This window comes from Pinus tabuliformis, chromosome Q, assembly GCF_031772625.1.
Source record: "Pinus tabuliformis cultivar Carrire ecotype Pingquan chromosome Q, CPIR1, whole genome shotgun sequence".
NCBI lineage: Eukaryota > Viridiplantae > Streptophyta > Pinopsida > Pinales > Pinaceae > Pinus > Pinus tabuliformis.
The window spans coordinates 7,233,121-7,256,331 of NC_142296.1; the positions used below are offsets into that span (position 1 = coordinate 7,233,121).

The 23,211-nt window shown below is 40.7% G+C and overlaps 1 protein-coding gene across 5 annotated transcripts in view; it reads left to right on the forward strand.

Annotated features, from left to right (window-relative positions):
* LOC149218003 (sulfate transporter 4.1, chloroplastic-like) overlaps positions 1–23,211 on the forward strand; it is a 290,950-nt gene that overhangs the window by 217,299 nt on the left and 50,440 nt on the right. For all 5 annotated transcript variants that reach the window (XM_089383729.1, XM_089383730.1, XM_089383727.1 and 2 more), the window contains one exon: positions 12,087–12,138. In XM_089383729.1, the coding sequence (XP_089239855.1) occupies positions 12,087–12,138 (52 nt within the window). The remainder of the gene's footprint in view (positions 1–12,086; positions 12,139–23,211) is intronic.

Below are 23,211 nucleotides of genomic sequence, written 5' to 3' on the forward strand. Positions count from 1 at the left end.
AGTACTGCTGAGATTAGGGCACATTAGCCCTAGTTTGAGTCGCTTTGCCTCTTCCATGGTGCTGGTGAAGAAGGAGGATGGGACACTCTGCATTTGCATTGACTATAGGGCCCTCAATAAAAAGACACTGAAGAACAAATACCCTATCCCGCGCATTAATGAGTTGATGGACGAGCTTAGAGGAGCGAGATACTTCTCTAAGATAGATCTGCGCTCGGGGTATCACCAGATTCGAGTGAGGGAGCAGGACATCCCTAAGACTGCCTTTCGTTGCCACTACGGACACTTTGAGTTCTTGGTGATGCCCTTCAGGCTGACCAACGTTCCAGCTAGATTTCAGTCTTGTATGAACCACGTGTTTCGTGCACAGTTGCAGCGCTTTGTCCTTGTCTTATTTGATGACATACTCGTTTATAACTGAACTTGGGAGGAGCACCTTCAACACTTGGAGGTAGTACTTCACATATTGGAGGAGAAACAATTGTATGCGAAGATGTCCAAATGTGAATTTGGACTGACAAAGATGTTGTACCTTGGGCATTTGATTAGGGAGGACAGAGTGAAGGTACACTAGGAGAAGATCAGTGCCATCTTGGATTGGCCAACACCCAAGAATGTGACTGAGTTGAGAGGGTTCCTAGGCATTTGCACTTGCTACAAGAGGTTCGTGAGAGGATTCTCATAGCTTGTAGCACCCTCCACTGATTTGATAGAAAAGGTGGCTTTTGAGTGGATGCAGGTGGCATAGGAGGCCTTTGAGCACCTCAAGAAGGTTATGAGTAGTTGTCCTGTTTTGGCTTTGCCGGATTTCACACGGCCATTTGTACTGGAGTGTGATGCTTCTAGTGAGGGAGTTGGGTTGTGTTGACACTGGGAGGCCATCCTATTGCATTCGAGAGCAGAAAACTGCTACACCACGAGCGGTTGTACTATGTCTATGATAAAGAGATGCTGGCCGTGATGCATGTGCTAACCAAGTTCAGATAGTATCCAGTGGGCAACTGGTTCAAGGTGAAGATTGACCACAACAGTGTTCGATTTTTCTTAGAGCAACAGCCATTGGAGGAGAGGCAACAGAAGTGGGTGAGCAAAATCCAGGCCTATGACTTTGAGATTGAGTACGTCAAGGGCAAGCAGAACGTAGTGTTTGATGCACTCTCTTGGAGGCCCGTGACATTATCTTTGATGGATGCCACTCATGACTAGAAGGCTCAACTTTTGATTGAGTATTCCAAGGATAGACATGGGGATGACAAGTTTAGGGTGATGGACGATGTGATATATTACAAGGACCGAATATACTTGGTACCCAGATCTCAACTCAAGGAGAAGATTATGCAGGCAACTCATGATTCCCCTCTAGCAGGACACCTCGAGTTCCTCAAGACATATCATGCCATCAGGGAGAGGTTCTCATGGCGGGGACTCAAAGGGGATGTATTGAGACACGTACAGGAGTACGTAATCTACTAGAAGAATAAGGTGGAGTTGTCACATCCTGCAAGATTACTTCAGCCGCTCCCCATTCCGGAGAGGAAGTGGGAGAGTGTGTCCATGGACTTCATCATGGGGCTCCCGGTTGTGTAGGGGTAGGATTGTATCTACGTTGTGGTCGACCGATTGACCAAGTTCGCTCATTTCTTTGCCATCCCATCGAGATCTTCAACTTCTCAAGTGGTCGAGTTGTTCTTTAGAGAGGTATTCCAGCTACATGGTCTCCCAAGACCATTGTTAGTGACAGGGAAAACCGATTCATGGGGGCTTTTTGGCAGGAGTTGTTTTGGTTGGTGGGGACCGAGCTTACACCCAGCACCAGCTATCACCCACAGAATGATGGGCAGACTGAGATTGTGAATAAGTGGCTAGAAGGGTACCTACGCAACTATGTGACGGGGCAACAACAAGCCTGGGTGATGTGGCTTCATTTGGGAGAGTTCTGTTACAACACCACTTATCACCTAAGTCACCTGACACGGGGACACGAGGATTCGAGTGTCGGACACGGACATGTTGACCCCCCGGAACAGAACACGTTATATATTATTTTATTAAAATATATATATATTAAAAATTAAATATATCTTACACAAATTCTCATTCATGATACCAATTCTTTTGATTCGAACATAGATCTTCACCTAGATGTAAGTTTTACAAAATTACAAGGTAACATTATGCATACAAATACAATTGTGATATAATACATATTCATCAATGATCCAATAGGAGAAAGACAAGATACTATAGTTTTCTCATTAAATTATCAAAATCAATGTGTTACATAGGTAGTAGCAATGGCAAATACAAATAGCAAATACAAAACAACTACAAGCCTCAAGGTAGTAGGTAGCTCATGAGTCATAAATCCTCATCATCACAATTAGCATCACTATACTCACTATCATGGTCACCATTGCTCTCCTCTGCTGCATCCTCCTCCTCTATATTCAATGTCATCTCTACATCTACTGGTGTGGAGGATGACCCCTCTACACTATCACCATCATCAAAAGTGACAAGCTCTAACACTGGCTCATTAAGATCCAATTTGGCCAATGCCAACTCAACACTGCCATCCAAACCAGTGTTGATAATATCGGCGATGTTCGAAAATATCGCGATATTTTCGGCAAAATGATATATCCCCGAGTAAATATCGCGATATTTTCCATTTTGAAATATCAGGATATTTTCAAAATATTGGCAAAATATCGCGATATTTTGAAAATATCGGCAAAATATCGCCATATTTTGAAAATATCAGCAATGTTTTAAAATATGAAAAAAATGATTTTTTATGCTTTTCGATATTTGCCGATATTTTCGCCGATATTGCCGATAAGATGTTTTTTGGACCTTTGCCGATATTTTGTCGATACCGATATTATCAACATTGGTCCAAACCCATATCATCAGGAAAGACATCCCACATCTTTGTATTTCCCTTCAACCACTCATCCCTTTGGTTGTAAATAAGACAAAGGTCGGTGTGCACATACAACATTGTCTCTGCCCTGGACTGCTCAAGCCTGCTCTTCTTGACACGATACAAATTCCCATATGTGCTCCAATTCCTCTCGCAACAAGAGGATAAAGTCACTTGAGAGAGGAGCCTCATGGCTAATTGTTGTAGAGGAAGGCTTGTTGCCCCATGAGTTACCCACCAAGAATAGGGCTTCTTATCCCCCCTGTCACTAATCACATCATATCCTACAAATCGGCCAGTGCTAGTGGAAAACTCTGCAAAGGCATCGTCCAAGGGATGTTCTATCCTAAAAAATCCTCCTCAATGCATCTTTCCTCCCCTATGAAATTTCACCATCCATGTGAGGAGGGAATCTGTAGGAAGGTCCACCATTTAGCCACTCATGGCTGTAGTATTTTGGGTTCAACGAGTGAGCCGAACAATGTAAAGGTGTGCAATTCTTGTCGCATCTGTTGACAAGAATATCTTGTATGGTGGTGAAGAAGGCCTCTGATGATGTCTCATACTCAGGGCACTCGCTCTGTAAAATAATGCTCCTCACAGACTCAATCATGGAATCCCATCCCTCATAAACCTCTCCTAGGATGGGTTGGTCTGTATCTGTAAATCAAAGCAAATAAATGATAGGGTCCATGATCTGAATAAGTAGATCTACCCTCTCCCACCAAGCATCATCTAACACTGTGTCCTTCACTCTTTTTGAGGCTGCTTGATCTGTCTTTCTCCAAAAAGACAAAACTCTGAAATAACCATGTCCCCAAGAGCGGTGTTGACCTCCCTCAACCTCTTCAACATGATGAATGAAGAGGCAAATTGTGTATCTGCAATCTTCAACAATGATAGATTGGTGTACTCCTTGTAGATAGTGAGGGCATTTGTATGATTTTGTACAATGTTGCGGATATGTCGTGCATTCTCAATATTGCTTCCAATCCAAAGCACATAAGAAGAAATAGATTTATGTGCTAAAGTCAAAGAATGGACAATGCAAGGTGTCCAAAATACTTGTGAATATTTAGCTTCCACAATCATGTCAACGACCTTGCTAACAGGTGCATTATCTGTAATGATTTGCACACAAGAATCAACTGCTACAGAAAAACTGTGTCTTCACCTGAAAACTGCTCTGCGCTGAAGCTTCTACGCTGCTCCCTCTGTCACTAGCAACCTTCAATGTGGAAATCTTCTTCTTTGTTGACTCTCTCAAAGAGAGATTTTCCTATAAAAAAATTCCCTCCTAGACTGGACTGCACAATTCCTCTGTGGATTCGATTTTCTGCCAATGCAACAATTTCAAATTCCCTCCTTTTCAACGCTGGCTCTTCCAGTTTGCACTCTTGCATAACTCAGCTTCGATACCATGTGAAAATTTCTAAATAGAAATCCAACTGCAATGACTGATATTATTTCTTCTACTTATTAATTCAGAAATAAGTTATTCACAGTGTTTCTACAACAAATATCGAAATAAATTCTACTACATTCTTCACAATTAAAATACTGTGGAAAGTAAATGCATGGAAAAATACTAGAACAAGTGTAATCACAATGACACAGTTATTTTTGGACAATAGTCCCTGGAAAAACCCAATGTGGGAAAACTGGTGCAGTAGATGAGGGTTTCTTTATTGATCTTCATCGAAAATCTCATGTACAAGATACAACCAGCAGAATAGAAGAGGAATTTCTGTGAGAAATTTTACAGACGATATTCTCACGCTTCTCAGTGAGATTCTGACTCCGAAGAGGACCTGTTGCCCCCTGTGCGTCTCACTGTATCAGCTTCTACGTAGGGACTACGCAGTCCCAACGTCACAAACTCAGCGCTATCCCTCTTCCGTGTCATAGACTCTACATTGTCCCTCCTCTGCTATGCGTCTTTGTTTTGCCCCTGCAGTCCCGACTGATGTTGATGCCCTCTCTCCTCACCTGCAACTCTCCCTCTGATTTGATTTCCTCTTGCCGAACTTTGACCGGTGAGAAAATTGATCTTACTTGAGTAACTGAGTATCTGCCTGGTGTGTTTTCCAAATGCCCATCGAAGTCCTTATAATCCTCCAGTTGAGTAATCAACGACCTAGATTAGATTCTAATCAATGGCCCAGATCATATAGACTTGATCCTCGTCTTCTTTTAGAAGTTTCACCCTCTGTTTAATTACTACCCTTTAATTTTTTTAATTTCCTAAGTTTAGACTTAGCCACCCATTAAAAAATAATTAATTATTTTAACAAAACTGTCTCTGGGTGGAATTTCCCAAAAAGATTTTTGGGTATTGTGGAATACAAGTGTCCTAGCCTCCCTGCAAATTCTGAGGCTTAGAGCACATCCGATGCTATCATAAATCATCAGGGAGGAGACCCATTATGATGAGGATCACTAAATGGATAGACCAATGATAGAGTGAGGGGTGATCCTAGAAGCATATTCACAAAAGAGGCTCAAATATGTGGCTTGCTTGCTTTGGAGGCAAGGCTTAAAGCTCTCAAAGAAGGGCTTAAGGGTAATTTGAAGGTTTAGGTTTAGGGTATGTATCTTATAATGCAGGCTCCTAGGCCTTGAAATTCTCTTGAAAGCTTGGATTCCTAGTGATCCTTGAGGAATTACCTTTAATAGTGTATGGGACCACACGGGACCAAGTGGACCCGGGGGTAGGTCAAGGGGGAAGAGTTTAGCAACCAATGATATGTTTGACTATTCTAGAGGGAGAATGGGATCAAGGAATGAATTTTTAATGAAAGGCAATGCAAGGATCCCAATGAGGATTCTAGCCTAAGGGAAACCAAGGGCAAGAATTGGTCTTTGAACTAGGGCTTGCAATATCTCAAGATCCCATCGTCGGAATCTCATGAAATTTGGAGGGCTTCTTGATGACACACCAACGCAGTTGTGGACCAAAACTCGAAGTATTTCGATAACTAGATCATGAGATAATTAATTCCCTAGGTGACCTAGAGAAGAGGAAAGGGGAGAAGGAAAATAGGTTTAAGGTGATCACCTTTGGATGCACCAGTGGCTAATCCTTTGGGGAGATTGGAGTCAAGTAGAATTGTGCTATGGACCTTTGAATTTTCTAGGTCAAGGAGGGCTCAAAGACAACTTCGCTTGGCACTAGGACAACAATAGAAGCAACTTCAAAGACTTTATACTTTGTTTTGCGAGATAAATGGCTTGTGAAGATGAAGTTCAGTAATGGAGCATCCCTAGGAAACATTCATTCATTATACATGGCCCATACATGAAGCATTCACTATCCAGAAACAAAATTTCCACAACTTGGCATAAGAGATGCAGCGAATAAGCCCTAGTATAGCAAAATGCCAGCAACAATGTATGTGACAAAATTAGAAAGAAAGAATAGCATTAAAATGTACTTACATGTATAAGAATATATCCAACCATCCAAAAAACTTGCCATCAAGAAGCTCCAAGACATGAAATTTATCCAAATATCAAAATTCATTCCATGCTCCAAAAATTCGTCCTCCAAAAAGGATAGTGAAAATCTCTAAAGAGGTACTAGTTCCAAATCCAAGTGATGATCATAAAGTGAATCCTCATCACTTCTATTTATACATCTCTAATGAGTTCGATTTAGCTACTTGGGCCTACATTAGCCCCTAAAATAAAATAATGTGCAAAACAACTAGCATTTGGTGACAAACCCACCAAACTAGCTCATAAACAAAAGAATATGCCTCTCAAGAGGTCGAATGATAAATAGTACATGTCGTTGGGCCTTCTAAGAAGCCTGTTGAAGTCCATAAGTGCCACAATGATGAATAGGACTCCCAAAAGTAGTGGACAAGGGGTTGGCCCCTTGTTTTCCAAATAATAAACCTGTGGTGCTCCCAATGGGTGTGAGGGCACACAAGTAACCTCATGGGCCTCCAAGTAGGTTGAAGATGCTTGTAGACCATCTGTAAGGGCTCAAATGATGGTGTAAGTGATGCCACATCAGCATACAAGTCCTAGGTCATCTGCCAAGTGTATGGTACAACTATGGGGTCGATTGGGCATGGTGAACCAGGTGCATCTTTCTTGTCCAATAGGTGAATCTCGAGCAATCTTTGAACATCTCTTGGGACCCATGGAGTGCCTCTTACTGCTATGGAGGTCCATGTCTCTCAACACACCCTACATTTGCCAATGTAGCCCTTGGGAGGGTTAAGACCCTGTATAGGGAGACCCAAAACCAAAATGGAGGCCATTTGCAATCCTGCATAAGATCCAATGGATCCCCTGGCCTTCCAGTACAACAAGTCATCAAGGGAAATCAAGTTAAAGAGCTTACAAACAATGGACAACAAGTGGGCACTTCATAATGGCATTTCCTTCCATAGTGGACTTTGGTATGTGCTAATGTCTCCAAGCTCCAAATGGGGTTAACCAAGTATCCTATTAGGTGGTTTCTACCTTTAAAGGGGATAGTATGTCCAAGGTACATCCTTCAAAGGGTGGTGGCATGTGATAAAGAGATGAATAGAGTAAGGAATGAAAAGGGGCATCCCTGGGCCACATGCTGGGGTACTAGGGTAGCTAGCAAAAGGGAAGCCCACACTTGAGTATATAATGTATAGGAGGGAGCAATCGTGGTACATGAGGTGCCTCGACCTTGATTTTTCCACCCTTCTTTATATTCCTTTTGCCCTTTATGATTTTTCTTTAATTCACTGCTTGGGGCTCAAAGGATAAGAGCATGATGTGTAAGGTATAGCAATGGATACCCCCTTTAGGGTATAACAGTTCATTGCCCACCAAGGGTTGGGACAATCATGGGTTACTGAATGATAAAGGAGGCTTATCTAGGGCTTGTAGGAACCAGGGTGATGGCCATGATAATAGGGTATATATCATGTAATGGCTTTTGCCCACGTGTTAAATGTATTTGTTTGGGCCATGTTTTGCATTTTGTGGTACATTTTCCTATTGAATGTGGCCAATTATGCTTTTACTTTGTTTTCAACTGCATCAACCTCCAAGGCATTGTTCCAGGCCCACCCCAAGGTGTGGGCAAGTGGAAGGAGAAGGCTAACCCTATGTGGACCCAGTGGAGGAATGCCGACCCAGATGGGAGGAATCATGAATGGGGTTATCATGAGCAGAAGGGGAGTGATATATGTGGATGAGGGAACAGGACCACACAACCAAAATCAGGGTTTCCCATGAAGTACCATCCCTAAAGCCCAAAGGTAAGTAAAAGAGATCCCACGAGACTAGGGTCCAAGGTTAACATCCAAAAGAGGTCTAAGGGACAAGAGCACAAACCTAGCCCATCCATGCCCACAAGTTTCCATGATAAGTAAACTACAATACTCAATTACCAAATCACAAGGCATACCTTCAGGTTTGGGAGGCCCACCTTCAAACATACGACCATGACAGATGGGTGAGGGGGCACATGCCTAGCTTAGGTGGCAAAAAAGTGGCACAATGAGCTAGTTGGTGGCTGCAAGGGGTTACCGCTTAAGGACCATCTTCTAGAAAAAAAAAATCTAGGGATATCTCCCACAAAATGGTGGGTAACACCCCTCACGCATTGCTTCTATCTCTGTCTTTCTCTGGCAACTGATTGTTGCTACTCTGGAAACTGATTTGTCAAGAAATCGAACTTCTAGAGGTTTCCAATATGTTTTCTCCATCACCACATCGACCTCCTCTTATAATGTTTTGTTGGAGCACCAATGGCCAAGATTAAAACATAATCGATGGTTAGGATAATCTCTGGATCGATCTGTGTGAGTTTCTAGGCTATTCTCGCCTTATCTCAATTAATATTGATTAATTAACCATATTCCCTAAGTTTAGACTTAGGAAATATTAAAAAACGGTTAATAATCTAATTGAGGCACTTCTAGGTGGAATTTCCAGAAACGATTTCTGGGTTTTGGAGGTCTCATGTATTTTGGCATCTCCACCAAATTTCATGGCTAGAACACATCTGATGCTACAAAAACTAACAACTAGTAGAATGGGTGGCTTCCCTTGAAACTTGTTTGGATATTGACCCTTGACTTGCTTTGAATAATCCCTTGCTTGACTTTAGGTGATTTGATGGTGAAGTTCCTCCTTTTGTCCAATGCTTTCCTTGCTTGACTTGGAATCCTTATCTTGCTCTTTAATCCTCAAAGATCTCCCTTGTGAAGTCAGCTTGGTCCATTTGACTTTGAAATAGGTGCTTTCTTCCTCTATCCTAGCTAATTTGCCTTTCACCTTAATTGAAGGCTTATGCTTCCTTGACTTTTCAAGTTTCCTTGGTCCAAAAGTTCCCTTGAATGAGTTGGATGGCACTCATAGCCCCACATGTGTGTATAGCTGTTAAAATTGGCAACTAGGGCCAAACTCCATGTGGGTCATCTTATTAATGGAGGATGATATTTTTCTTGGATCCCTCTCATCGAAAGGTGTAGGATTGATCTAAAGATCATTCGATTCCGATAAGTATTCATGGAGATATGAATTTATTTGTGTTATGGGACAATTCATCAAGGTCGGCCAGCAACCAAATAAACCCCACTTCTGCTCAACGTTTTAGTATAAATAGAGGTGGCCTTCAAGTCATTTTCAACACAATTGGGATCTCTTCCTCTCTACTTGTCTTTGGGATTTAGTAGGAGGAGAGATCCTAAGGGATAACGCTGCCCTAATCTAGAAGGAAAAAACGGGAACTGCCGGAACTAGTGGGAACTGCCGGAACTGCTGGGAAATGCCAGGAACTGCCGGAACCACTGGGAACTGCCGGAACTGCCAGAATTGCTGGGAACTGTGGCAACTGCTGGAACTGGCAAGAACTGTTGGGAACTGCCAGAACTTTCGGGAACTATTGGAACTGCCGGAACTACTGGAACTGTCGGGAATTGCTAGAACTGTTGGAACTGCTGGGAACTGTCAGAACTGTCGAAACTGCTGGAATTACCCGGAACTGCGAGGAACTGTTGGAACAGTCGGAACTGTCGGGAACTGTCGGGAACAAACGGAACTGCCGAAACTATCGGGAACTGTCGGAGCATCTATCTCTGAAGGAGAGTAGCATGCAAGGGACAGCTAACTAACATTGGGATAGTTGTATGGTATGTAGCAGCAAATACACTAAGCATGCAATGTTACAGCTAGCGTGCAACAACAATAATGCTAAGGACAACAAGCAAGCAAGCTGCAACCAGAGCATAGGTCAGTACGGCAACATGATGTAGCAATGGCACATAATGTAGTATAGTGATGGGTACAATCATGATTAATGAAACATGATGAGATGCAGCATAGTGATGATGGGTGCAGCATGGTGCAGCGCGATGAGGTGCAACATGATGATGAAAGACAGCACAACGATAGGTGGAGGAGTCACATTGGAGAATCAGTTGAAGCAGCATGTCTTCAACTGATCTCATGTATCATCTTCTTAGAGATGATCTATGCTCTTATCTAGATAAGTCAAAGTGTTGACTTTTGTTGTAAACGTACTATCTCTCTCTCTCTGTGCTGAACTATTGAAGAACATATAAGAAGAATTGATCAAGGGTTTCCCCACATTGGGGTTTGTCCCTAGATAGCGCCACATCTTGTGTCCTCTTGTCTTGGCTTGTCTTCTGCGATTTATGTTTATGTTCTATCTGCAGTTTACTTTAATGCTGATGTGATTGCTAATCTGTAAAAGATATTGAGCTAATTGTGAAAATTGAAATAAATTGCTCTAAGCATAGAACATACCTAAAATTAACAATAACCTCATAGAAAAATAGACCCAATGTGTAGATCTTGAATGCCCTTGCTTGCATGAGAAATTCAGAACCTAGGTTTTTGTATAAAAAAATTGTAGATGCCAATTAACCACTCACTGGCCCTATTTGACCAAGGAATGACCTTCAAATGCCTCTAGAAATTCACACATGCCATGAAAGTAGGATGACTCCCTTTGATTAAGCATATCTTCCTCCTAGATCACCAATTCTAGAAATTTTCATGGGGCACAAGAAGAAAAAAAATTGCTGTTTCTTCTGAGCCCTTTGAGCAAAGACCCCCCTGGAACCTGTGCATTAAAATCTGCAAACTACCTCAAGAACCACAAACTATTGGAAAATGTGAGAATGCCATATTGAAAAACCATGACGTGATGAAGGCACCAAGGCGAAGGAATGCCTATAGACTTAATATTACAACCAAGTGGGAATATGTAGGTGTTTCAGGACCAAAGGAATAATGAAGGGGAAATGTACAATAAGCAAACACCTTTATAGGGCTAAGCACTAAGTGGTCCCATAAATCATGAGTCCTAATAAGTCCACCTCCACAATGCTCACATACCACCCCAAGACATTAATTTGCTTGTCACTTGAGGGAGTTTCCACCTACCAAGGGGATGTCTACAGTGCCATAAAACTAAGCACCATGGAAATGAAGCTAAGAAGACCGACCATGACCGTCTGCACATCAGGGATCTAGAACAAACTCTCACATAAAGATCATCCCTCTGAACTTTTACAAGGCTTTAGACTTGTATTCCTTGGGCTTACAATGGTGTTGCCAAAAATGAATCTGCTCATATGTACCCATGCTGAAAGAGGGTAATAGGAAGAATGAAAACACTTGCAATATGTCGGTATTATACCATTAAATTTAGAAATATATTTTAGCCTTTCCCATTTGATGGAAGTTTAAATATCTTGAAAAAAATGAGGATATTAGATTTGTACCACTAATAAAAGCCATGTGTTAGAAGGCATTTATGTATGGTGTGCGATATATTAAACTCTAGCATATTTGATGACAATTATATATATATATATTATATATATATATCCCCTTTTTCTAAGCACATGCTGAGAAATTTTGAAGTTCAAAAAGTGACTTTTGGCATTTATCTATATGAAAGCAGTGGCAAATGTAGAAACACTGGGTCAATTTTACCAAGCCCATTGGAGAAATGATATTTAAATGCTTAGGGTTAGTATACAAAAGCTGGATTTTCTTATCCATGATTATGGTTTTATGTGATTTTATATTTGTAGAAATGTAAATTTTCTTTATATTGATTATGCTTGCCGTTATTTGATTTTTGTAACTAGTAAATATTCTAAACATTGAGTCATTTTTATCATGTTAGGTTGGTGCATCTCTTGCATTTGTGATACATGAATCAGCAAATCCACATATCGGTGAGTAAAGGATTGTGACCAGGTCTATTGAGAGATAAGATGTTGCTTTCACTTTCATTGTTATTATAATACATTATAGATACATACATAGTGTTTATAATGCTTGCATGATAGAAATAAATGGAAATTGGTGAAATTTATATTAATGTCTACCAAATACCAAAATAACTGGAAGAGACTAGAAACTACAATAAGCATTATAGTCAATAAAAGGTGGGCGAGAAATGAGCTTTGGGATTGAATGGCAATATGTTTTGATTTGAACGTAAGAATGAAATTTTATATATGTCCACCAATCACCAAACTAGGTCAAAGAGACACACAAAAGTATTTCCATTATTGACAACATGAAATGAGCACCTAAAGTATCTCCCACATATGAAAATCACAAAGTAGGGGATTATGGGAAAAAAGGAAAAGAAAACCCTGTAAGGAAGGCAAACTGTAAAGGATTACTTGACACAAAGCATACTAACCAGGGGATACACTTACAGCTTGCATAACTTCCCCAACCCTATAAATAATGTTCAGTGTGGGGTATTCCATGCCCTCAAGGGGTAACTTGGTTCCAGGCTATGAAAGCAAAGCTAGTTAAGGTGTCACATTCTAAATGGAGAATGTTTGAGAAATCACAGTTCAATGCAAATTCAGAAATTCCATTAAACTTGAGGTTCTTTAGATCTTTTCCCTGTGATTTTTAACCCCTTGGGCTGAATCTGAAATATAAATTATAGCAGTATATATTTGACTTCTGTCCAACCAAATATACAAATCAGCCCAAGAAATGTGTCTAGGAGTCATCATTCACTTGCAAAACTGTGGTTAGGAGTCATCAATCATTTGCAAAACCTTGTGAGAGGGAGCTTTTACTACTTCAGCCGACACAGACTTCCCCTTTCATTATTTTTTCTAAGTCATTTTTTCTTTAGATAAGCATTCTGCTCTTATGACTTGCCAGGGGGGGCATGATGAAGTAGTTTCTTCTTTTAATTTATTTTTCTCTTCACCTCTTTAGCCTTTATTAGCTCGATTTGACTTTTTTTAAGCTTGCATTTTTTCTTTATCTTTCTTCATGACCCTTTTCTAGAATCTTTTGTAAATTAACCATCGGTTAGAGGAAGATTTATTTTTATATATGAGATGGAAGTGTGAGAGTATTTAACGGAAAATGTCAATTATGGAAGGGATATGATTACACTACCCACCATGACTTCCCAGTGGTACATAGTGGTTTAGACTTGTTACCGCTCAAACTAGCGGGGGACCTAAAGGGGACAATTGCTAGGCCAAGGGCAACAAATGGAGACTTAGCCCACTGTCACCTCAGCTAAGACTCCCTACTCTTTATGGACTTTCACCATTGGGAGGAGAACCAGTATATGGAAGTCACTTGTGAAGGAAGAGTCAACAAATGGATATGAATAACCCTAATGATCCTTTTCCTAGAAGGGGGTTAAGAATGGAGCTTACTTGCTCTTCAAGCAAGGTAATAAGATTTCTAGGATAAGGGGGGTGAGGATATGAGCGTTAGGTTAGAGGAATATGCATTGTAAAGCAGTTTCACAATCCTAACATTCTTATTGAACCTGACTTCCCGAATGGTTCTTGAATAATTGTCATTCCACAAAGTATGAGACCACATGCGACCAAGTGGACCTATCCTAGGTTAATGAGAGAGAATCTAGCAACCAATGATGTGGATGAGGGATCTAGACCACACAACCAAAATTAGTGTTTCTCATGAAATACCATCCCTATAGCCAAATGGTTAGTAAAAGAGATCCCATGGGACTAGAATCCAAGGTTAATATACAAAAAAGGTCCAGGAGACAAAAGCACAGGCCTAGCCCATTCTTTTCGCCGAATCCCCCCATTAATCCATACCCAGAAGTGTTCATGATAAGCGAACTACAATACTCAATTACCAAATGACAAGGCATACCTTCAGGTTCGGGAGGCCCACCTTCAAACATACAATCATGACAGATGGGTTAGGGACCACATGACTGCCTCAGATGGCAGAGAAAATGGCACAACGAGATAGTTGGTGGCTACAAGGGGTTGCCGGCTGAGGGCCATCTTGAAGAAATTTTTTCTCCTAAGGATATCACCCACAACAAGACTAAGGCACACTTATCACTCTCCGATCCATATATATCACTCCCCTTCCGCTCATTATAATCCCATTCATCACTCCTCCCACCTGCGTCCAGATTCCTCCACTAGGTCCACAAAGGGTCAACCTCCCGCTTCCCTCTTCCCACACCTTGGGTTGGGCATAGAATGATGCCTGTAGGTTGGTACAATGAAAAAGAAAAAAAAAATCATAATTTACCACATTCAATCGAAAATTGTACCACAAAATGCAAAAGATTGTTGGAACAAACACATTTAGCACATGGGCAAAAGCCAATACGTGAGCTCTACCCCCTTCCATGGCCATCACCGTGGTTTCTATAGGCCCTAGATGAGCCTCCTCTATCATTCAGGAACTCGTGATTGTCCCAACCCCTGGTAGGCGATGAACTGCCCCACTGTAAAGGGGGTATCCACTGTTATACTTCACACATCATACTCTCATTCCTTTGAGCCCCAAGCAGTTAACCAAAGAAAAATAATAAAAGGCAAAAGGCATATGAAGAAGGTTCGAAAAATCAAGGTCGGGGTAACTCATGTACCACGATTGCTCCCTCCTACACATCATTTACCCAATTGTGGGCTTCCCTTTTATTAACTACCCTTGTACCATGGGATGTGAGCTAGGATTCCCCTTCATCCCCTACTCTATTCCATCACTTTATCACATGCCACCACCATTTGAAGGATGTACCATGGACTTACCAGCCCCTTTAGAAGCATAAGCCACCTAATAGGGTGTTTGGTTAACCCACCTTGGAGTTGGGAGACATTAGCACATGCCAAAGCCCACTATAGAAGGGCATGCCATTATGAAGTGCCCACCTATTTTCCATGGTTTGTAAACTCTTTTACTTGATTTCTTTAATGACTTGGTATATTGGAAGGCAAGGGGACACATTGGATCTTATGTAGGATTGCAGATGATTTCCATCTTGGGTTTGGTCTCCCTATATGGGGTCCTAATCCTCGAGAGGGCTACATTGGCACATGTAGGGTGTGTGTAGAGAGCCATGGAACTCCACAACAGTAGACAACATTCCATGGATCCCCAGAGTCATTCAGAGATTGCTCGTGGTTCACCTATTGGACAAGGAAGATGCACCTGGTTCACCATGCCCAACCGGCTCCACAGTTACACCATACACTTGGTAGATGGTCCAGGATCTATATGATGATGTGGCATCACTTATACCATCATCGTAGCCCTTGCAAATGATCTATAGGCATCTTCGATTTGTTTGGAGATCCACAAGGACACTTGTGTGCCCCCACATCCATTTCGGAGCACCACATGTTTATTACTTGGAGAACAAGGGGCCAACCCCTTGTCGACTAGTTTTGGGAGTCCTATTTCATATTATGGCACCTATGGACTTCATTAGGCCTCTTATAAGGCCCAACAACACATGTTATTAATCATTCGACCCTCTTGAGAGGCTTACTCCTTTATTATTGAGTTAGTTTGGTGGGCTTGTCACCAAAGGGTTGTTATTATGCAAATTATTTTATTTTAGGGGCTATATTAGGCCAAAATTGGCTAAATCAAATTCATTAGGCATTGTATAAATAGATGATGAGTTGATTCATTCTCTCATCATCACTTGCATTGGATCATATCTACTTGTGAGACTTTTGCTATCTTTTGAGGATGAGATTTTTGGGATGAATGGATGAATTTTGATGTTTGGATAATCTTCTTTGTGTTGGAGCTTCTATGATTGGCCTATCATGGTGATTGGATATATTCTTCTTGTTGGAAACACTGAGAGGGGGGTGAATCAATATTTCTTTTCAATTGTTACTTTTACCAATTAGATCACTTATATTTAGAACACAAAATGAACAATAAGAATAAATGCTTTTATTAATTTCTCCAATAAATCAAGTATAATATGTGTAGGGCTCCAACCCTAGATGAAGACACCGATCTTCAATCTCCCAGGCTCCAACCTGTATTTTCCAAGCACCGACTTGGACTTCCAAGGCTCCAACCTTGTCAATTTTGAGGCACCAACCTCAAGGGCTCCAACCCTATATCTGGTTCAGGCTCCGACCTGGTTTCTTGAGGACTCTGATCCTTCAGGACTCCAACCCTATCTTATCCAAGGCACCAACCTTGAGTTTAGGAGCACCAACTCCAAGGACATCAATCCTATATTTGCCAAGCACCAACTTGGACTTTCCAAGGCACCAACCCCAAGGGCTCCAACCCTATAGCTTCACTTTGTCAAGGTATGTTTGGTTATACTTCACGACTCCCAATGTTTTCTTCAACAAGCCCTATCAATCTTCAGCTACGCCTTCACTTAGTCTCCACATCACATCATCAATGACAACCTTGTTCTTCACATGAAGGTGTCACCACTGCTCTTCATGTTACCCAAACAAAACTTCTTCAAGGTCACCTCATGATGGCTTCAATGCATCATGGTCTTCAATGATCTCCACAAATCTTCAATATGCTGCTTCACAAAGTTCTCCAACTCTGCCCTATTATGTTCTCAAGAGAAGACTTCAACAAGCTCTATTTGTCCAATCCCAATAAATCAACACTTTGACCATGACAACTATGACAACTTCGACCACGGCAGCTTCAACCACGACAACTACGGCAGCTTCAACCACGGCAACTACGACAACTTCGACCACGACAACTATGGCAGCTTCGACCACGACAACTACGACAGTTTTGACCATGGCAACTACGACAACTTCGACCACGAAAAATACAGCAGCTTCAACCACGACAACTACGGTAGCTTCAACCACAGCAACTATGGAAACTTCAACCATGGCAACTACTACAGCTTCGACCATGACAACTACAGCAGCTTCGACCACGACAACTATGGCAGCTTTGACCACGGAAAATATGGTAGCTTCGACCAAGATTTTATGCCCAAATAGAATTATCCTTTTTTTTCGTCCTAAACAATAGTCTCCTTGTTCTCCTCGGCCTTTTGTCTTCTCTTGTACTTCATATCTTTGAATTCTTGCCTGAATTGCTGATCAAAATGAAGTGTTTAGACATCTATTTATAGAGATTTCGTTTATAACTGAAGGGACACGTCTATTTGAAGTGAGGTCGAATTGTATGACTGAGTATAGGTTGGCTCACTGCTAGGAATAATTTCCTTAACTTAAAAATTTAATATCTCACAAACTATTGGGAGTTTCGGGGCAAATAAAGGCTCGTTAGAAAGAGGAAAAAATCCTCTTTAAGATGGTCTAGGATCCATTTTCAAAGGATGCCTCCAAGGTGTCCAAAATAATTTTTCTTTGTGACTGTCCTTAAATTTTATGCATAAAAAGTTTGGGACAGCATGAGGAATGTTTGGGACAGTGTGGCTTCTTCATTCTTTGGCTTCTTCATTGTTATCAATGTCATCATAGGATCATAGAGTCATTATGTAGGAGTGCAACATCCATGTAGCATGACGCATGAACAATGTCATGATATACTAGTGCAGTCATAGTGCAACATCATTAGGATAACTCCAAAATAATCTTCCAACCATCAAATGATCTCCAACCATGTTATCAAGACCTCATCAAGTGCCATCATCAAATGTAGTCCTCCATATTTCATCAAGGGCTTCTAAATACTTGGCACTTCTTAAGACTTCTTCGTTAGTGACTTGACATATTAATTGTTGACATTCTTATGAAACAAGAGTTATGACATCATCATTTGGAACCAGGCATCTCAACAATATTTTCCATTTCGGCTAGTGCCATATTGACATCAATGACAACCTAGATTAACAATCTCCCCCTTTGTCATTCATGGCAATACCCTTTCCCTTTCAACATTCTCTCCCCCTTTGTCATTGATGGCAATACCCTTTCCCTTTCAACATTCTCTTCCCCTTTGACATTAGTGGCAAACTGTGTGCCCAAGTTCTCCCCCTGTCAAGCTGCTTCTTCTCTTTACGAATAGTAGTTCTTCATAGGTATGTTACTCCCCCTGTCATGGTGCTCTTCTTTCTGGCAATGTGGTCCATGATAGATGTGCTTAAATTCCTTCATGTGATGAACCAACTCCCCCTCATGAAAGATTACTTGCTAATGATCAAGTGGAAGAGATCTTCAATAATAATCCATCGGATGAGTAAGGATTATATTCTTCAAGGAGTGTTCCTGAGAAATGATCTATCAAAGAATGATTGTCCATATAGCTCATCAAGGATTTCATAAGACTCATTCATGGATGGCTTCTGTAAGAATGCCTAATCATCATAAGCTCCCCCTAACTATATGCATGGTCTTCCTTTTGGCAGAGTTTCCCCATCAAATGCTTAGATTGTCGAAGATCAGGTCAACAACATGTGTTGTTGGCTAGAGAGTTCAAGAGATTTTCGGATTGTATTTGCTTCCTTCTCCATACTTGTGTAAATTTATTTTCTGGCATAGTTCTATCTTGAGTAGGTGCCCAAGTCAAGTTACAATTACATGCCATATGTCCAATGTTATGACACTTGAAGCACTCTATGTTGTTCATGAATAAGAATTCATGACTTCTTGCAAAATTGCTTCTCGGATATTGACGAGGAACATTATAATTATCTTTGTGATATGCCCTACAATCTTTTGCCATGTGCCCAAAGTTTGTACAAGAATAGCAATAACCAAGAAATATACTTTGGTACCTGGGAGAAGAAGGTTTCCTTGATGTACTTCTGAAGTCTTTTTGCCTTGGGATCCTTTGATGATAACCATTGCTTCTTGCATCCTTGACACCATCTGCATTTCTTCTTGGAGGAAGGTTTCTTCCATAGTTGTCTTGACTCTTCTCCTTGCCTTTGTTGGAATTGGGAGCATCAACATTTCTTCCAGGCTTCCTCACATCCTTGTTGTTTGAAGCATTAGGGTTTGCATCATTTTTGCTTGAGGATTCACTTGCATAGCCAAGACCTGATTTATCAAGGGGAGACCTTTGATGATTTAAGATGTCATCTAGGGTTTGAGAGCTTTTCAAGTTCTTATTCAGCAAGTCAACTTCCTTTTTAAGAAAGACAATTTCTCCTTTCAACTTTTCACAATCTTCATCTTTCATAACTAGTTACTTCTTCATTTCTTCCATCATCTTGGATGCTTCACATGATTGGGCTTTAAAAGAAGTGATTTCTGATTTTAACTTGGTGATGTCATCATCCTTTTCTTCTAGTTAGCATATCATGGTGTTTCTCTCCTTTTCTACTTCATCAACTTGTCCTTCTATGAATGTCAAATCTTCCATAACCTTTTGAGCTCCTTGTGCTTGTTTCCTTGCTTCTTCTAGTTGAGATCTAAGGGAGGAGACTTTTTCCTTGTATTGACCAATCTCTGCTTCAAGTTTGTTCAAGCTTTTGTGCCTTTGTTCAAGGTGGCCTAACAAGGTATCTTCCCGTTTCTTTGCCTTATCCAATTGATTTGTCACAGATATGACTTCTTCATGATGCTTTCTCTTGTTTTGATGAAATTCTTCCTTAATCTTAGCGAGCTCCTCATCTCTTTCTTGTACTTGAAGCTTGACAAGGTCAACTTCCTTCCTTGTCTTGTCCTGGTCACCAACTTGCACTTTCTTCTTAAGTTCCTCATTTTCCTTTTTCAAATTGTTAATCTCTTCCATGGTAGCCATAAGTTTAGTGAGGAGATCTTCTTCAAAATATTTTTCATTCTCTTCATCTTCTAGGTCTTCTTTAGCCTTGATGTTATCACTCTTATCTTCACCTTCCTTGATGGGCTTTGTATTTCCTTCTTGTTTTCCGTCATTTTCTTGACTAGAGATCATTGTCAATGCTCCTTTTGAGTGAAGATCATGAATTTTATCCCATATGCCTTTTGCTGACAAACATTTTTCAAAATTGGTCTTCATAGAATCAGGTAGCCCATTCAAGATTGCTTTCATTGCTCTTGTATTATGTTCCTTGGATTCTCCATCCATCATGCTATCAACAATCACCGATTTCCAGACTTCAATGCCTTGAGTCTTTAAGAAATTCCTCATTCTTGCCTCCCATATATCAAAGTTTCCATTGAACAATGGAGCCTTCATAAATTGATTGACTTCAATTTCGGTGGTTGAGGGAGACACATCTTTAGGAAGATTGGAGACTTTCTTTCTTGGCTTCACCATTTGTGTTCTAATGATCAACCTTCAAGATGTTAGGCTTTGAGTGAAGGTATTGGCTCTGTTACCAATTGTTGGAAATACTGAGAGGGGGGTGAATCAATATTTCTTTTCAATTGTTACTTTTACTAGTTAGATCACTTATATTTAGAAAACAGAATGAACAATAAGAATAAATGCTTTTATTAATTTCTTCAATAAATCAAGTACAATATGTGTAGGGCTCCAACCCTAGGTGAAGACATCGATCTTCAATCTCCCAGACTCCAACTTGTATTTTCCAAGCACCGACTTGGACTTCCAAGGCTCAAGCCTTGTCAATTTTGAGGCACCAACCTCAAGGGCTCCAACCCTATATCTGGTTCAGGCTCCAACCTGGTTTCTTGAGGACTCTAATCCTTTAGGGCTCCAACCCTATCTTATCCAAGGCACCAACCTTGAGTTTAGGAGCACCAACTCCAAGGACATCAATCCTATATTTGCCAAGCACCAACTTGGACTTTCCAAAGCACCAACCTTGTCAATTTTGAGGCAACAACCCCAAGGGCTCCAACCCTATAGCTTCACTTTGTCAAGGTATGTTTGGTTATACTTCACGGCTCCCAATGTTTTCATCAACAAGCCCTATCAATCTTCAGTTACGCCTTCAATTAGTCTCCACGTCACATCATCAATGACAACCTTGTTCTTCACATGAAGGTGTCACCACTGCTCTTCATGTTACTCAAACAAATTTTCTTCAAGGTCACCTCATAATGGCTTCAATGCATCATGGTCTTCAACGATCTCCACAAATATTCAATATGATGCTTCACAAAGTTCTCCAACTTTGCCCTATTCTGTTCTCAAGAGGAGACTTCAACAAGCTCTATTTGTCCAATCCCAATAAATCAACAGTATGACCACGACAACTATGACAACTTCGACCATGGCAGCTTCAATCACAACAACTACAACAGCTTCAACCACGACAACTTCGACCACGACAACTACAGCAGCTTCGACCATGACAACTACAGCAGTTTTGACCACGAAAACTACGACAGCTTCGACCATGGAAAATATGGCAGCTTCAACCACGACAACTAAGGCAGCTTTGACCACGGCAACTACGGCAGCTTCGACCATGGAAAATACGACAACTTCGACCAAGATTTTATGCCCAAACAGAATTATCCTTTTTTTTGTCCTAAACAATAGTCTCCTTGTTCTCCTTGGCCTTCTGTCTTCTCTTGTACTTCGTATCTCTGAATTCTTGCCTGAATTGCTGATCAAAATGAAGTGTTTAGACATCTATTTATAGAGATTTCATTTATAACTGAAGGGACACATCTATTTGAAGTGAGGCCGACTTGTATGACTGAGTGTAGGTTGGCTCACTGCTAGGAATAATTTCCTTAACTTAAAAATTCAATATCTCACAAACTATTGGGAGTTTCGGGGCAAATAAAGCCTCGTTAGAAAGAGGAATTTTTTTTCTTTAATATGGTCTAGGATCCACTTTCAAAGGATGCCTCCAAGGTGTCCAAAATAATTTTTCTTTGTGACTGTCCTTAAATTTTATGCATAAAAGGTTTGGGACAGCATGAAGAATGTTTGGGACAGCGTGGCTTCTTCATTGTTATCAATGTCATCATAGGATCATAGAGTCATTATGTAGGAGTGCAACATCCATGTAGCATGACGCATGAACAATGTCATGATATATTAGTGCAGTCATAGTGCAACATCATTAGGATAACTCCAAAATAATCTTCCAACCATTAAATGATCTCCAACCATGTTATCAGGACCTCATCAAGTGCCATCATCAATTGTGGTCATTCGTCAAGAATATGACATCATCAAGTGTAGTCCTCCATATTTCATCAAGGGCTTCTAAATACTTGGCACTTGGCACTTCTTAAGACTTCTTCATTAGTGACTTGACATATTAATTGATGACATTCCTATGAAAAAAGATTTATGACATCATCATTTGGAACCATGCATCTCAACAATATTTTCCATCTCGGCTAGTGCCATATTGATATCAATGACAATCTAGATTAACACTTCTTACATGTAAGTACTACGTTAATGTTATTCTTTTTATTTATCTTGCTGCATTCATGATATTGGGATTTTCACTATGCTAGGATTAATTTGTTGCTTTTCTTGGAACGTAATTGTGGAAATTAGATCTCTAAGTAGTGTTGTATCATGTGTGAGCCATGTTTGAATGAATGAATGTTCCTAGAGACAATCTTGTTGAATTTGTCTTGATAAGTCACCGAATATTGCTAAACGAAGCATAAATGACGTTGAAGCTACTTCCATTAAGCCCTAGTTCCTAGAGAAATTGCTTTGTAGGCCTCCTTGAGAAGTGGAAATCAATCCAAACCCTTAATCTTCCATGACTCCATCTCTCCCAAAGAGCAAGGCAATGGTCCTCCTATGGTGATCAACTTTAAAAACATATTTCTCCTTCTCCTTCTCTAACGATTGGATTGCAAGATATCCCAAGCCCTAGCTCTGAGACCGAATTTTTCCCTTGGTTTCCTTAGGCTAGTAACCTCATTGGGATCATTGCATTTCCTTTCATTAAAATTTCTTTCTTTGATCCCCTTCTCCTCCCTAATTAGGTCAAGTACATCATTGATTGCTCAATCCTATCCCCTTGACCTAACCAGGGGTCCACTTGGTCTCGTGTGGTCCCATTCCTTATCAAATCCAGTTCTTCAAAGGCCACTTGGGAAGTCAAGCTTCACATGGATTTTGAGGATTAGGGAGTTCCTTTATAAGCCATACCCCTTAAACCTAACCTCAAAACCTCATTAACC